At 39.9% G+C, this 15,337-nt stretch overlaps 1 protein-coding gene across 2 annotated transcripts in view; it reads right to left on the bottom strand.

Moving 5' to 3' along the window:
* usp36 (ubiquitin specific peptidase 36) overlaps positions 1-15,337 on the bottom strand; it is a 157,096-nt gene that overhangs the window by 13,085 nt on the left and 128,674 nt on the right. For both annotated transcript variants that reach the window (XM_084328388.1, XM_084328387.1), the window contains 2 exons: positions 5,587-5,804; positions 1,092-1,274 (listed from right to left, as the gene is read on the bottom strand). In XM_084328388.1, the coding sequence (XP_084184514.1) occupies positions 1,092-1,274; positions 5,587-5,804 (401 nt within the window). The remainder of the gene's footprint in view (positions 1-1,091; positions 1,275-5,586; positions 5,805-15,337) is intronic.

The following is a 15,337-nucleotide window of genomic DNA, read 5'->3' as shown; positions in this document are numbered from 1 at the left end:
ACGCAGTTTTTAATTATTTTACATGACTATCTTGTTACCCTGCCATGTGGTGGACAGACTTCTCAGACGTCGCAAATGTGTAACTCGCCCAATAGACTGCAGCTGCAACCGCGGAGCGAGCCTCCGGAGCGAGCAGCGTCCTGTCTCTCGAGTCGCTGAGTGATGACTCTGCTTGGCGCGGCGCGATTTTTTTTCTTCATATTTGGCGCCTCTGATTGGCTCAATTTTGTTTAAATGTGTATGCATCTACAAATCATATTATACCAGGTAGCCAATTCCGTCAGACCGCGAATCAAATGGACGGATCTCCCCAATCAAATTGACGGAAATCCGTCTGGAGACGGAATGCTTTAATGCATGCATTGTGCTGGCGAGGTGTCTGATCAAGAGGGATCTGATCGCGAGACGGAAAGCAGCCTGGAATATATATTTACAGCAGCCAATAATCAATCAATAAGCGTGATTGATATTTGGAATGGCGATCAGGAATTGGAATAATCTTTTTGGAGAACATCTGATCTAAGGTAAGGAGTCTATGTTACCAGTCTTGGGGTAATCAGAGCTGTATTCACTGAGATAACAGCATGTCCCTATGTGTGTATGTGTGTGTGGCTGTGTGTGATCTTGAGGAAACGAGAGAATAGATTTTTCAGCTCGCGTCTATAGCGTGCATAAGTACACATATACTATCGATAATCTAGCGTTTATTTGAAAACGATTCATAAATAGGCAGACAAATGACAACGTGTCTAGTGTATTCGAGAATATTCCAATAAATGCCGTTTATGGGGGAATTTTTCAATTTTCCAAAAAATTTCGCGAGAACGATAGCTTTTCGAAATGCTATAAAAAGGATATGAACCGATTAAAAAACAATCAGTTTCGACAATGTTGACTGCAAACAAGTCATTGATAAGCGACGGGCAGATTAGACACATAGCCATAATTTAAAACATAGATTAGGCGTTTTTAACGCTAACATTGAAGTGGATGATGGCACTCAACGTGGTTTTCAATGTTAACTGGCCGGCACTGAAACTGTTAAAGACAAGCTTCATTATCGTGGTGTATCCTGGTGTGTCGGTTCTCACCATTCGCTCCGTAGGCCTTGTCTGTTGAATTCTTGAGGAGTTCCTGCACCACGCCGACAGTCCTCTTCCCATCCCAAGCCAGAGCTGTAGGCTGGGGGGCAGCAGGCTGGGGGGCAGTAGCCGCAGGTGCCTGGCAGCGCTTGTAGCCATCCTTCACCTGGCTGTCCCACACTACTACCGAGGCTGGCGGAAGGGAAAGACAGCAAGATAAGAGATAAACAATCAAATCAAATAAAAACTCACAATTTGTCTATATAATCATTAACACTTTGGGTGCCATGGGTTAAATTCATGATACCATAGATTGCCAGCTCTATTTGTCTATGGAGAAGTACCCCTTCTTTGCATGGCTATAACTTTTTAAATTCTATTGCTACATTGCCATTATTAGGGCCCATTCAAAGTCCTATATGTATTGTTCATTGTGTAGCAACGTTAAACTTTTTCATTCACATATTGATAGTAAAGTATGGTCTAATGTATAAGTATGTTTTCATCTCTTTCTGCAGCTTTCTCCAGAACATGATCTATAGCCCCAAATGCATTATATTGATGATGAAATACAGTTTGATGGCAATCGGGGCGATATAAAATATTTCAATTGGACGTACTTCTAGAATGATCTACGTATGATCTGATGATGACCGGATGGGCGGGGGATCGTTTATAATTCCGTGGGCAGCGTTATATCATTCATCTAGTGTGGGTCATATGTTCATCATAACAGTTTATATGGAACACGTTCAAAAATAACGCTGAATCTTACCGGATCTTCCTCGCGCCGTTGGACGATCAGCGTGGTGTAGACCGTTTTCGATTATGGGATGTTTATCCTGATGAACCATTTCCAGCTTGTATAATACTATATACGTCCAAATCATGTTGTTTATCGAGTTATTGGCAATGGATCGCTATATATTGTGACGAGCCAGAGTGCCGGCAGCCAAACCGAATGCCCGGAAGTAATATGGCCGACCAGCACAACCTCCACAGCACTTCCTGTTTGGCGATTGCGCCGATCGGCCACCAGATGGCGCTCCTGAACCGCCAGAGAGCTCAGTGGGTCCTTCTGGTGGTTCTCAGGCCAGCGGAGGGGAAATATGAATCCGATCACAGATTTTTGAAATATTGATATTAAAGACGCTGTAAAGCGTCCTTCGGCAACTTGAGCATGGCCGGGAATGACGCTGTAAAGCGTTTCCCGGCAGTTAAAGTGTTAAGAGTGATCAATTAAGATTAGGATGTGGACTGATGGTGGTTGTTCCAGAGTTTTAGCAAATGGTTCCGATTAGGGATGTCCGATATTGGCATAAAAATGTGATATCGGAAAATATCTGTATTACATTTTTTATAAATTTCTTTACATTTATTTAACCTTTATTTACCCAGGCAAGCAAGTAAGAACAAATTATTATTTTATTTATTGTCAAAGTATGCATAATGTTGTGTTAATTACACGACAAGAGATATGTAATGTTAATTACCTGAAATTATTCAGTTTTGGGGGGGGGGGGGGGGACCCTGCATATGATATCGGTATCAGAAATTAAGAGTTGGACAATATCGGTATAGGTAAAAAAGCCAATATCGAGCATCCCTAGTTTTGATCAATATGAGAGTTGACTGGATGTTCTGTGTTGGCATGGCAACAGGATAGCGCCTTACATACACTGCAGTTTGGGAGTGTGCGTTTGTTCTTGTGGATGCTCACCAACCAGTAGTGTGTGTGTGTGTTAATGATGGGAACAAGTAACTTTTTCCCAGATCGAGTACTTGCATGAATTACTCGAGTAGTGTCGCATTTTTAGAATGCATCTTAGAACACATGGCAGTAGCAATAATGAGATATTGCACACACATGCTACCAATATTATTATTGGCTCACTGCAGGATTTCAGAGCTCGATTTGTTTCAGTAGCACAAACTACCACTTTGAAAGAAATCCAAGCACCCTCAAAAACCATCGAGTTCAGTTGAAACAGTGAGTACTTGAGTACCGTAATTTTCGCACTATAAGCCGCACCTGAATATAAGCCGCAGCAGCTAAATTGAATGATGTGTACATATATAAGCCGCACTGGACTATAAGCCGCAGGTGTTTTAATGTTTAATTACCATATGTAATTAGCATTGGGACACAATACTGTCGGACAAATAACAAGAATTAACTAATTTACAAGTTGTATTAAGTTTAGCAAATAAGGGAACAGATAAATAACATTTCAATGCAGTCAAAAAAGCAATATTTCGATTTTTACATTTTCGGGTTTGGTCACGTCGAGTCACATATAAGCTGCACCGTTATATAAGCCGCAGGGTCGAAAAATGGGGGAAAAGGCGCGGCTTATAGTCAGAAAATTACGGTAATCGATTACTCACATCCATCCCTAGTGTGTGCGCACGTGTGTGTTCTTGTGGATGCTCACCAATCTGTAGTGCGTGTGTGTTCTTGCGGATGCTCACCAACCTGTAGTGTGTGTGTGTGTGTGTGTTAGGCTTGCCACGGTAGTTGGCGTTAATTGGTGTTCAGGCTCCCTGAACACAGTACATTTCTTTCCCACCACCCCCATCGGTGTATGTTTTTTTCTTCTTTTTTTAATAGGAATAAAACCCATTTTTGCATATCAGTGCCTACAAATTATTTTTTGTAAAATACTAAGCATGTTATCAAGCATGTAAGTCAGTCAGAAAGTGTCTGCGCAGACAGCAGCTATTTCTACTAGGTTTCACTTCGACTTACAAGGTAGGTTTAACTTCACGTGAAGGAGAGAAAGAAGGCTCTAGAGATGACACAATGGCGGAGGATTTGGAAATCTTCGGATTAAACCCAGCAGCAGCAAAAGCTCGACTTGAGGAGCTCAGAGGACCAGTCCAGACCAGCAACAGTATGTTTGCGCAGCATGTGATCAATGTGCTCCATTCCGTTTAACACATTAACTGCCACGGAGTTTGATCATCTTATACCATTCTCTGCCAGCACTGTAAGTCTATGGAGATGTTCACCTTCTTTGCAGGGCTATAACTTTTTTAATTTTATTGCTAAATTGACATTACTATGGCCCATTCAACATCGATTATCTATCGTTCAGGATGTAGGAACGTTTTACTTTTTCATTCACACATTCATACGAAAATACCGTCTAGAATATAAATATGTTTTTATCGTTTTCTGCAGTAATTCCTAGAACGTGAGATAGGCATAAATGCATATAGATTATCAAATGCCGTTTGTTGCCGATCCACGCTATATAAAAAATTTCAACTGTACATGGTCCTAAACGTTATGACTGATCATGCACGGGTGAATGGAGGGGGGGGGGGGTCATTTATAATTCAGTGATCGTCGTTAAATGCTTTATGTAGTATGGGTGATATATAGATCAGAGCAGTTTGTATGGATAATAATAAACAAACAGGCTGAAAGTAACGTCAGCCTCCTCTTACCGTTGGGCGATGATACTGGAACAAAAAGATCCCAGTTATTTGATGGGGATCGAGTCGATCCATTTCCGGTTTGTATAATAATAATAACAGCCCAAATCATGTCGATTATTGAGTTATGGCAGCGATCCATATCCACGGCGTGTGGCTAGAGTCCTGCAACGATATGAGAGTGGCCGGACGAATTTAGGAGAAGCACAGATATCCAAAAAAAAAAATGAAATGTGATCAAAATAACGTTGTACGCCGTGGATTGGCAGAATTCGCATGAACTTGAAACACGTCATACAACGTGATTGGCGGGGAAAGTGTTAATGACAGATAGAAAAGCGACGGAAGGTATTATTGTCCGCTGGTTTATTAAAAAATTTGAACGTAACGTCTGTCCAACAAATGGATACTACATAGTATACTAGTCATTGAAAATGTATTCAAAATGGATGCAGATGGACAGACACTGGGGATCAATGTAGCCACTAGGGATGGGTACCGAATTCGGTACTTTTGAGGTACCGAACCGAAACACGTCGGTACTACAGAGTATCGAATCAAGTGAGAAACCGAAAAAAAAAATAAAAAAATTTAAAAAAAAGTTTTTTTATTATTATTATTATTATTTTTTTTTTAACTTTTTTCTTTTCATGTCAACGTTCACACGCACAATATATGCTTACCTAGGATTTGACTTGATTCAACAACAAAGCAGTCGGAGCAATGACAAGCCGAAAACTGTCGAAATTGTAGTTATTTGAAGTTTGGATTTTTTTTTTACGACTGAGGTAGGTAAATAAAATTTCTTGAGACTAAAGTACCGAAAAAAGGTACCGTTGGGTACCGGTATCGATTCACAGGTACCGGTACCGGCATCGGTTCAAATGTGAAAGGTACCCATCCCTAGTAGTCACATAACGTTAGAGATCAAAGTAAGTGCTCTACAGATATTGAGCGTCATTTTGTAAAAAGTAATACCGGTGTCAACATGAGTTTATTATTCATGGGAAATTCACCGCGGCAAGACTAGTGCGTGTGTGTGTTCTTGTGGATGCTCACCAACCTGTATCATGTCTGCTGCTCTCGTCTTTCTCCACAGTGTTTATCTCAGGAAGGGGCTCAGGTTGTTCAGGGTCATTCTGTTCTGTGTCGCCACGGCGTCCGTTCTCCTTCCGTCTAGCCTCTCCTTTTAGCCTCTTCTTTTTCTTCTTCGATTTCTTTTGCAACATCTTCACATCTCCAGTGTCTTTTTGAACGACTGTGTCCTTCGTCCGAGAGTTGCTATTGGAGAGAAGTGAAATACAGCTATGACACATTTCTATGGGGGTAACTAGGGATGCACCAATATCGATACCAAGTGCAATGTGTAGTATGACAAAATATAAGCAAAGTTTGTGGAAAATAAAGAATCTCTCCATTACGTTACCATTGACTGAAAGAAGGCTCGTTGTCTGGTCAATGTAATATAATAAGGAGACGGTAGCCAAAGTAACCAACAAAAGATATTTAATTGATAATTACCATGGTTTGTGAACAAAGGAATATAAAATAATAAACAAAAACACAGAACTGCACAGACAGGATCAGCATCAGACACAGGGAAAGACGGAACAATACATGAGGGAGTGACAAGACGAGACACACCTGGGTTGATTACAAATGGGTACACCTGGGAGGGAAACGATAAGGACTACAAGATCAGGACAGGGAACTACAGCTAGACATAACACATCACACTGGGAACGCCTGATCAAGGCACACACAGACCCCACATAACACTCTCTAAATGGAGAAGAATGTAAAATGATCTGTCAATAACTTTTGCCCAGTGACCCCCAACGATTGGTCTGCGTCAATACTGTTCAGAAAAAGTAATGTGTGGGAGGAGAGTGACTTTGGTGTCGCCTCAGATGGAGAGTCAGGAGTAGGGATGGGTATCGTTAATGGTTTGGTACTTTATCGATACTCTTATCGGTTCTTTTTGCTTATTTTGCAAGAAAACAAAACAATTAATTAAGAACAGAATCGACATTGCTTTATTATTCTTTTATATAACTATATAAATATAAATAAATATTATTTCTTCAGCAGCAACAGCAATGTTTTAAATGTGTCTGAATTATAGACTTTTTATAATTAACAACAAATGTAAGATAAAAAAAAGTTGGAGTCATACAATACTATTTTGATTGACAGTCGATCTGCCAATTACGTCACACCGCTTTCACCCACCTCTTCTTCTTACCACCAATCGGAAGCTCTCATACGTTTATTTACTTCCGGATTGTCAGCCATTATTCTACTCGGAGATCAGGCTAATAACGTTAGCTCCCCGCCAGCCACATTGACAAGTACCAGCGCTTATACATTACTGGCAAATCTTGTTGCACTTGTGGCAACGAGCGTTGTCAGCATCGACTTTAGTAAAATAGACCCAGACTTTTGAATGTTTCGTTCTGTCCGCCATGATGAGAGCAGAGCTGTCTGTACTCTGTAGCCTACAACAGCACCCGTGTGTGTGTGTGTGTGTGTGTGAGTGAGTGTGTGTGTGAGCACAGCACAGCCCGCTCCTCGCGCAGGCAGAGAGACCGAGGCAGGAGAGATATAGAAAACGGCCAACAAGATTAGTTTGAGACGTTTAAATTCCTAAAAAAAAATAACTATAATTTCTCGAGTACCGATAGCAGTACCGATGACGTCAGAGCTTATAAATACTCCGGTCTTTTCTAATATAGTACCGGTTCCCGTTTAGAACCGGGGTCCGGGGGTCATCCCTAGTCAGGAGAGTCTCAACCAAAATGGAGGTAGGGGAGGGTTAATTGACACAGGTGCAGAGTATTGTGTATGTTGGAGCACTAAGGCCATGTCCTCACGAATCCAGATCTTTTGCAAAACGCACATTTTCTTCCACGTTTGGGCCTTTCACCCACACGTAAACGGTGTTTTCAGAAACATAAACGGAGATTTTCAAAAACGCATTTTAAAGTGAAGATTTTCCAAAATATCGGTTCAGTGGATCCGTGTAGCAACTGTAAACGCATAGTCTAGATAAACGATGACGTCACAGCTCACTACGCATGCTCAGACTGTTGTTCTATGGCAATAGGCGCCGGTAGCCTTGAAGCGCATGAAGGTAATAACAATAGACAGCGCCTGGTGCTGAAATGGCAGACAGAAGTATACAGTTTCTTACCCGTCGAATGTATATATTTTCTTTTATTGATCTCTGCCTCTTAACACATTCAGGGGTGTAACGGTACACAGAAGCCACGGTTCGGTGCGTACCTCGGTATTGGGGTCACGGTTCGGTACAACAGGAAAAAAATATTTATAATAATTATTAATATAATTTTTTTTATTTAAAAAATATATATATTTAAATGTATATATTATATTTATGATAATTATTATTATTAAATACAATAATTTTCTATAGGCTTGCCGTGGTAATTAGTGATACTGGTGTCATTCTGTGTTCAGGCCTCCACTTGCTTACTGCCCCTTTAAACTTATCCTTGCTAAGTTTCAGTTTCACTTCCAGAGATAATTTAACTTCACGAGACTGAATACTAGAGAACAGATGACATATTACAACAATGGCAGAGGATTATTTGGATTTAAACACAGTGGAGCTCAGATGATCTGTCGGGAAAAGTAGGTTCTTCTTTTTATTTGATGAGCTGTGCCTGTGGCTGTCCGGCGGGGGAGAATGTTGATGTGTGTGTCGGCGACGCGTGTGTGTGTTTCTTTTCATTGGTTTCATTTGGTTAACGTTATTGGGCGCACAAGAAAACGAAAGAAAACTGTAATGATGACCCTGCAGCTGTTCCAATGTAAATGTGCCTGGCTTCTCCTCCGTGCACTTTCGCCGCTCTGGAGTCTGTGTTTTTACAAATTATAGGCCTGTTTCTTTACTTCCTCAATTTTCTAAAATTCTGGAAAAACTTTTTGTTGCACGTCTGGACAGTTTTATTGATAAGAATGAGATATTGATTGATAGCCAGTATGGATTCAGAACTAACAGATCCACATCAATGGCTCTCATGCAGGTAGCAGAAGAGTTAACAAATTCAATCGATAATAAACAGTATGCAGTTGGAGTTTTTATTGATCTGAAAAAAGATTTCGATACCATTGACCATGATATTTTACTCAGAAAACTTGAAAAGTATGGAATTAGAGGGATAGGGCTCAGTTGGATAAAAAGTTACATAGAAAATAGGAAACAATGTGTGCAGATGGGGGAGACCAGATCATCCTGCAAAGTGATAACATGTGGGGTACCGCAAGGATCCATTTTAGGACCGAAATTTGTAATTTTTTTGTTCAGGTGCAGACCTACAACAGTTGCTAAAAAATATTACAGGTGAACTGGGGAAGCTGAAATGTTGGCTTGATAATAACAAACTCTCCTTAACTCTTTCAGTGCCACGCCTGGTTTTCCGTTTTACCGCTTGAATGCCACCATCGGCGCCAATGTTAACGTTAATATCGCCTAATCTATGTTTTAAATTATGGCTATGTGTCTAATCTGCCCATCGCATTATCAAAGACTATTTTCCAGTCAGTGCTGTGAAGGCAGATTGTTTTTTTATCGCGTCGTTTCCGTTTCAGAGCAGTTAGAAAAGCCCCCGTTTTGATATAAAAAACAGCTCATTCTGGAGCATTCTATGAAAATCGTCTTTTAGTGGAATATTCCACAACGTTGATATTCGTCGGCCTTTTTATGAATCGTTTTCAAATAAACGCTAGATGATCAATATTATACGTGCACGCAAGCACATTACGGCCGCGCACTGATAATCGCTCCGTTGATTTCCACAGACTTTTACAGTGAAACCGAAAGAAGACATTTCACAAAACAGCTTATAACTTCATCAAACTTACTCCGATTATCCTACCACTGATAACATAGAGTCCTTACCTGACATCAGATGGTATCCAACTGGTATATTCCAATTCCTGATCACCATTCGAAAAAATCGATACGTGTATGGATCCAACGCGACACTGTAGATCTCCATGATCCGTGGGTATCTGAGGCTCCAGAATGAACTGTGGTAACCCCGGCTGGATCAGTGAACTGGAAAATGTGGAGTACCGGATTTTTTTCCCCATTCATTTTCATTGAGTCCATTCCAAAATCACTTATGTCATCTGGGAGACGACAGGGGGTGCTTTTTTCCACAGTGATCACCGGCGCAGCTCGGCTATACTCGGGTAGGCTCGGGTGATGCAATAATTTTTCAGATCGCAAAATAAAATAAAATAATAATAATTCCGAGAAATCTCGTGAGTGGCACGCAACCACCTATAAAAAAACAAGAGAAATCTCGTGAGTGGCACTGAAAGAGTTAAATATAAGTAAGTCTGATTTTGTTTGGTAATAAAAAAATACATCCGGACACTCAAGTAGAGATATGCATAGATAATGTTCATCTTGAAAGAGTAAATTAATATACTTTTTTGGGGGTCGTGATAGACCAAAACCTCAGCTGGAAAACTCATTAACTATGTAAAGAAAAGAAACAGGGCGTAGCTTAGGTATCTTAAGAAAAACCAGACACATTAAATTTGAGATCATTATACACAATTTATTGTACTCTTTTATTACCATATCTAACTTACTGTATAGAAACTTGGGAAAACACATACAAAACTAATCTGAATCCTATTATCTTACAGAAAAAGGCAATAAGGGTTGTGAACAATGTTAGTTATCTCCATCCTACAAACACTGTTTTTTGAACTAAGGGCATTACAGTTCCTCGACTTAGTTGACCTTAAAACAGCAGAGACAGTTTTTAAAGCTAGAAGTCATCAACTGCCATGTAACTTACAAATTTTGTTTAAAGAACGAGAGGTGACGTATAATTTAAGAAGAACACTCTATTTGAAACAGCCTAGAGCTCGAACCACACTTAAAAGTATGTCTGTGTCAGTTAAAGGAAAACTCCAACATTTTGGGAAATTAGCTTATTTAATATCTTCCCTGGAGTTAGACAAGAAGATACATACCTTTTTTATCTCTGTGCGTGCATTTAGCTTTGGGAACAGTCGCTCCGTTAGCGTAGCTTAGCTTCATCACTGGAAGTGGGGGGGGACAATAGCCTGACGTTCCCTTACAGTGCATACAGTCACCAAATACACTCCAAATACAACTCCAAAACGTTCATGTAAACATGTTGTGACCTGTGTATTTCCCACGTGGAGAAATAAAAAATAATTGAATTAGACAATTACGTTTTCTAAGCAAATATACTCAGAACAATTTTTTGCCTAAGCACTCGTCTCTGCGCGCAGTCTTGTGATTTCTACGTGAAGCCGTGTTTGTGGACATTCTCATTAATTCAAAGGATCCGAACCGATTGAAGTTTATGGATACCATGACTTAAAATCCTCTTACCTTGACGATTAAAAGCCTCCCCAATTTAGAAAACAGTAAAGGTTAGTTGTAACGTTAGTTTAGGTTCGTGTTAACGTTAGATAATGTACAAAATAAACATTTTCCGCTGCTATAAATGTCGCACTTTTATTTTGAAAACCCCAGAAAGGAAGTCATTATATCTGCTTTAGTGACCATCCGGTTCTGTGTTAGCTCCGGTTAGCTACGTGCAGTAGTTAGTATTATATTATCAATACCAGCCATTGGATTACTGTTTTCTAAATTGGGGAGGCTTTTAATCGTCAAGGCAAGATGATTTTAAGTCATGGTATCCATAAACTTCAATCGGTTCGGATCCTTTGAATTAATGAGAATGTCCACAAACACGGCTTCACGTAGAAATCACAAGACTGCGCGCAGAGACGAGTGCTTAGGCAAAAAATAGTTCAGAGTATATTTGCTTAGAAAACGTAATTGTCTAATTCAATTATTTTTTATTTCTCCATGTGGTAAATACACAGGTCACAACATGTTTACATGAACGTTTTGGAGTTGTATTTGGAGTGTATTTGGTGACTGTATACCAGGGTTTCCGTTAGAAAAAATTGTTGCCGGTCTCCGTGACCTGCAAGATTTCAATCTACCGGACAAATGAGATTAATTCCGGTCATAGTTTATTGAGCTTTAAAACAATTGATAGGCAGGCTATATAAAGAATGTCATCCTCAAGGCATGTAGATTTATAATAGTATTACTTAAAACTAGGCTACTTTTGCGTATACAGTCATTAATATATTCCAAATAAAATAAGTCCCTCGATACTCCGTGCTGCTGCTGACTTGAAATAAAATAGACCGCGTATGTGGGCAGTCGGTCCGACACTAAACTTGTATTAATTATATCAAGCGAAGAACTGAGAAAGCAGAGAGACGGCAACATTATCGTGGTTTGCGTGACGACTCTCTCCACCTCGCAACGACTTATTTGCAAAGAGTATGGCGCTGCAGAGCAGCTGATTCAGCTGTTATTGGCTCTTTTCTGGGAACCGCACAGCAGCGCCCCCCACCCAACATTGAATTGAAAATGGCTGAATTGGAGTACTGCTGGAATACTGCATTGTGCTGCTGCTGCTCCGGCTCTGCAGCTTCACAAAAGTTCGCACACCCAGCACTAAGCTCTCGCTGACAACGTCGTTGTCATTATTAGAAGCAACGAGGAAACAAATGTAATGATCGTTTCGTTCATCGCATAGGCTATTTAATTTTAGCCTATTTTAATACAATTCAAATAATCAAATTGTGCTTAGACTCAGGGAATTATTTTCACCGGACATTAAGACCGGAGAGATTAAATATGTCGGACTTCAACAGATTTTGCCGGTCAAATACCGGTAATTACCGGCTAACGGAAACGCTGCTGTATACACTGTAAGGGAACGTCAGGCTATTGTCCACCCCCACTTCCAGTGATGAAGCTAAGCTACGCTAACGGAGCGACTGTTCCCAAAGCTAAATGCACGCACAGAGACAAAAAAGGTATGTATCTTCTTGTCTAACTCCAGGGAAGATGTCAAATAAGCTAATTTCCCACAATGTTGGAGTTTTCCTTTAAAGGAGTGAAACTCTGGAACCAGGGTTAGAAATAAAAAAAAAAAAATCAAGGGCTTTTTTTGCCCCCCTTAATTGATTTTCGGGGGCTTTTTTTTGTATTTCGGGGGCACTGAATTTTTATGATGAAAATTAACATAAGGATTATAAAACATTGTTGACACTTTTTTTTACAGTCTTCATCCCTGTTTGATAATGTAATGTTAATGTCTCCATATATAGGGCTCTACGCTAACCTTTTTCCCAAGGAGCACATGTGCTCATAAATAAAATGTTAATAAATAAAATCTAAATAAAAATTTAGGAGCACAAAGAAATTTAGGAGCACAGTGAAAATTGTTCAAGTAACAGAGTTTATTAACTATTTATCACATGCATATTATACTGTGCGTGTGCACACTATGAATTGAAAATGGGGGACCCTGATGTAAACAAGACGAAAGTCATTCTCTGGTCTGCATCCCCTTAACAATTGTGTGTATTGAGCTGTACTGTATTGTACCCATTCTGCAATCTGTTAATAAAGTTTTCAATCAATCAAACGCAAAGGATATCGGTTGTCAAGCTGCTTTTGTATGTTGTAGTGTTGTTATGATACCAACATTTTGACTTTGATACAGATAGGAAAGGTAATGGAATATATTATTAGATGACAGAACATTGAAAATTCTTTATACAATTATTTAATTCATTATGAAATAGAAATTGCGTTTTTGGGTGGAACGTTTGTTGCAAGGAGCTAGGGAGGCGGGGACCGCTGCGTGTTACACACAACACGGAGAAATGTCCAAGCGTCTAGCTGCTTCGGTGCGTCGTTAACGTCGGAAGAAATTCCCCACTAAGCCCTAAATTCAGAGCAGAGCAGTATCCTAATGACTTTTATGCTTCAGTCGATAAGGTGTTTTGCGAATTCTGTCAACATACCGTGGGGACTGGACCCGCAAAAACACGTGCGAATATCACTTCAAAAAACCATGTCAGCCGGATTCCTCTCTCTCTTTTGCTCAAAATAAAAATGAATGGGCTTCATGGCTGGCTGATTTTTTTGCGTTGTCTGATTCTGAATGTATAACTTGCCTAAGCCGGTACCGTGACTTTGTTTTCGGGCGCTACTGTGATTGGACGTTTATGCGCCTTATAGTGTTGTCACGATACTGGAATTTCGACTTCGATACGATACCTTGAAAAGTATCGATATTTCGATACAAAAATAAATAAATATATATATATATATATATATATTTTTTTTTAACAAATTTAGCTTTTGTTGCTGGTTGATTCTCCTCAGCTTCGAGTCTGGTACTATAAGAGAAGATAAATATAACACTTTTAAAACCCTTTGTTTATCTTTAGATCACACATTTAAAAATAACTGTTCATCTCACTTCAATAATTTTTATTGCAAATGCAGAACATGGTATTTTCTCAAGCAGACAGATGTAAACACTGTAATCTGTGTTGCATGTACCTCACAAACTGAACAGTTAGTAACAGTTTTTATTTAAAGATAACGAGAGCAAGCGAGAGAGAGAGAGAGGTATCGGTAGATAGAGAGAGAGAGAGAGGTAGCGGTAGATAGATAGAGAGAGAGAGAGAGAGAGAGAGAGAGGTAGCGGTAGATGGAGAGAGAGAGAGAGAGAGAGAGAGAGAGGCTATGCTCGGAGCATTTTAGTAATGTTACATTTTCAACAAGATTGCTGCTATTTAAACACTTGGTGGAAACGGGGTAACGTTAACCTTATGCCGACTGTAGTATTGTATGACCTCGACATAACGTTTACACGTTAACGTTACTCCGTTTCCATGCAGTATTTATAACGGTGGCCAGCTAAGCTAAGGGAGCTAACTGCTAGCAGTAGCTAACGTTAGCTGGTAGCTGTAACGTTACAACGAATCAGCTGTTGATATTATGCGCCATCAGTAGACAACGTATCATGTATTAAACTAGAGTTAATGGTTTAATGCTTCAGTCACAGTGACGTTGAAAGAGCAGCTGTCACGAACCTCTTTAATTTCTTTATGGAGATCCGCGCTGGCACTGCTCTGTAACACCGCTTGTAAATAGCATTGGGGAAGCTTTAGCTTGTCCTTCGTTGTTTACTTCAAACCCGAAGTACCTCCAAACAGCACTTCTGCTGTTTTCTTTATCCACAAGCACAAGTTGCGGAGGCTCTGCATTTGCCATCATTTTCAGCTAAAAGCTCTTGTTTACAAATACAAACTGAAGACTGCTCTGTGAGGGGGAGGGCTGGACTCGGAGCAGGCGGAACAGCGCGTCAACAACTTGCTGTAGAACACTCGCCAGCTGGTACCGATACTGCAGAAAGTATCGGTATTTCGGGAAATGAGCATCGAAGCAGTTTTAAATATTCAGTATCGATATGTATCGATACTTCGATATTTTTGACAACACTAGCGCCTTATGTAATGTGGGACTATTAACAGCGCAGCTGTTTTGTAATCGTTACTCGTCTCGAGTAAATGATTTTTTCGGGTCGCACACACACATTATTATGGGCAAATACAAGGGAAATGCTCGCACTGTAGATCATATATATAATTATATATATAATTAGTAAACTGTCAGGGGCATTTTCTGCCCCCCTTAACTGATTTGAGGGCATTTTGTCCATTTTCAAGGGCATTTTGCCCCGAGCCCCCGTTAATTTCGAACCCTGTCTGGAACAATATACCGGATGAAATAAAAAACAGCAGGAGTATTTTTAAGTTTAAAAAGATGTTTAAAAAAAGGGTTCTAGAATCTTATAGTAAAATTTAACCTACAATCTTTTTTTCTTTTCTTTTTTTTCTACCATGAAACT

This window comes from Notolepis coatsorum, assembly GCF_963971535.1.
Source record: "Notolepis coatsorum genome assembly, chromosome: 14".
NCBI lineage: Eukaryota > Metazoa > Chordata > Actinopteri > Aulopiformes > Paralepididae > Notolepis > Notolepis coatsorum.
This window is presented reverse-complemented; position numbering and strand designations above follow the sequence as displayed.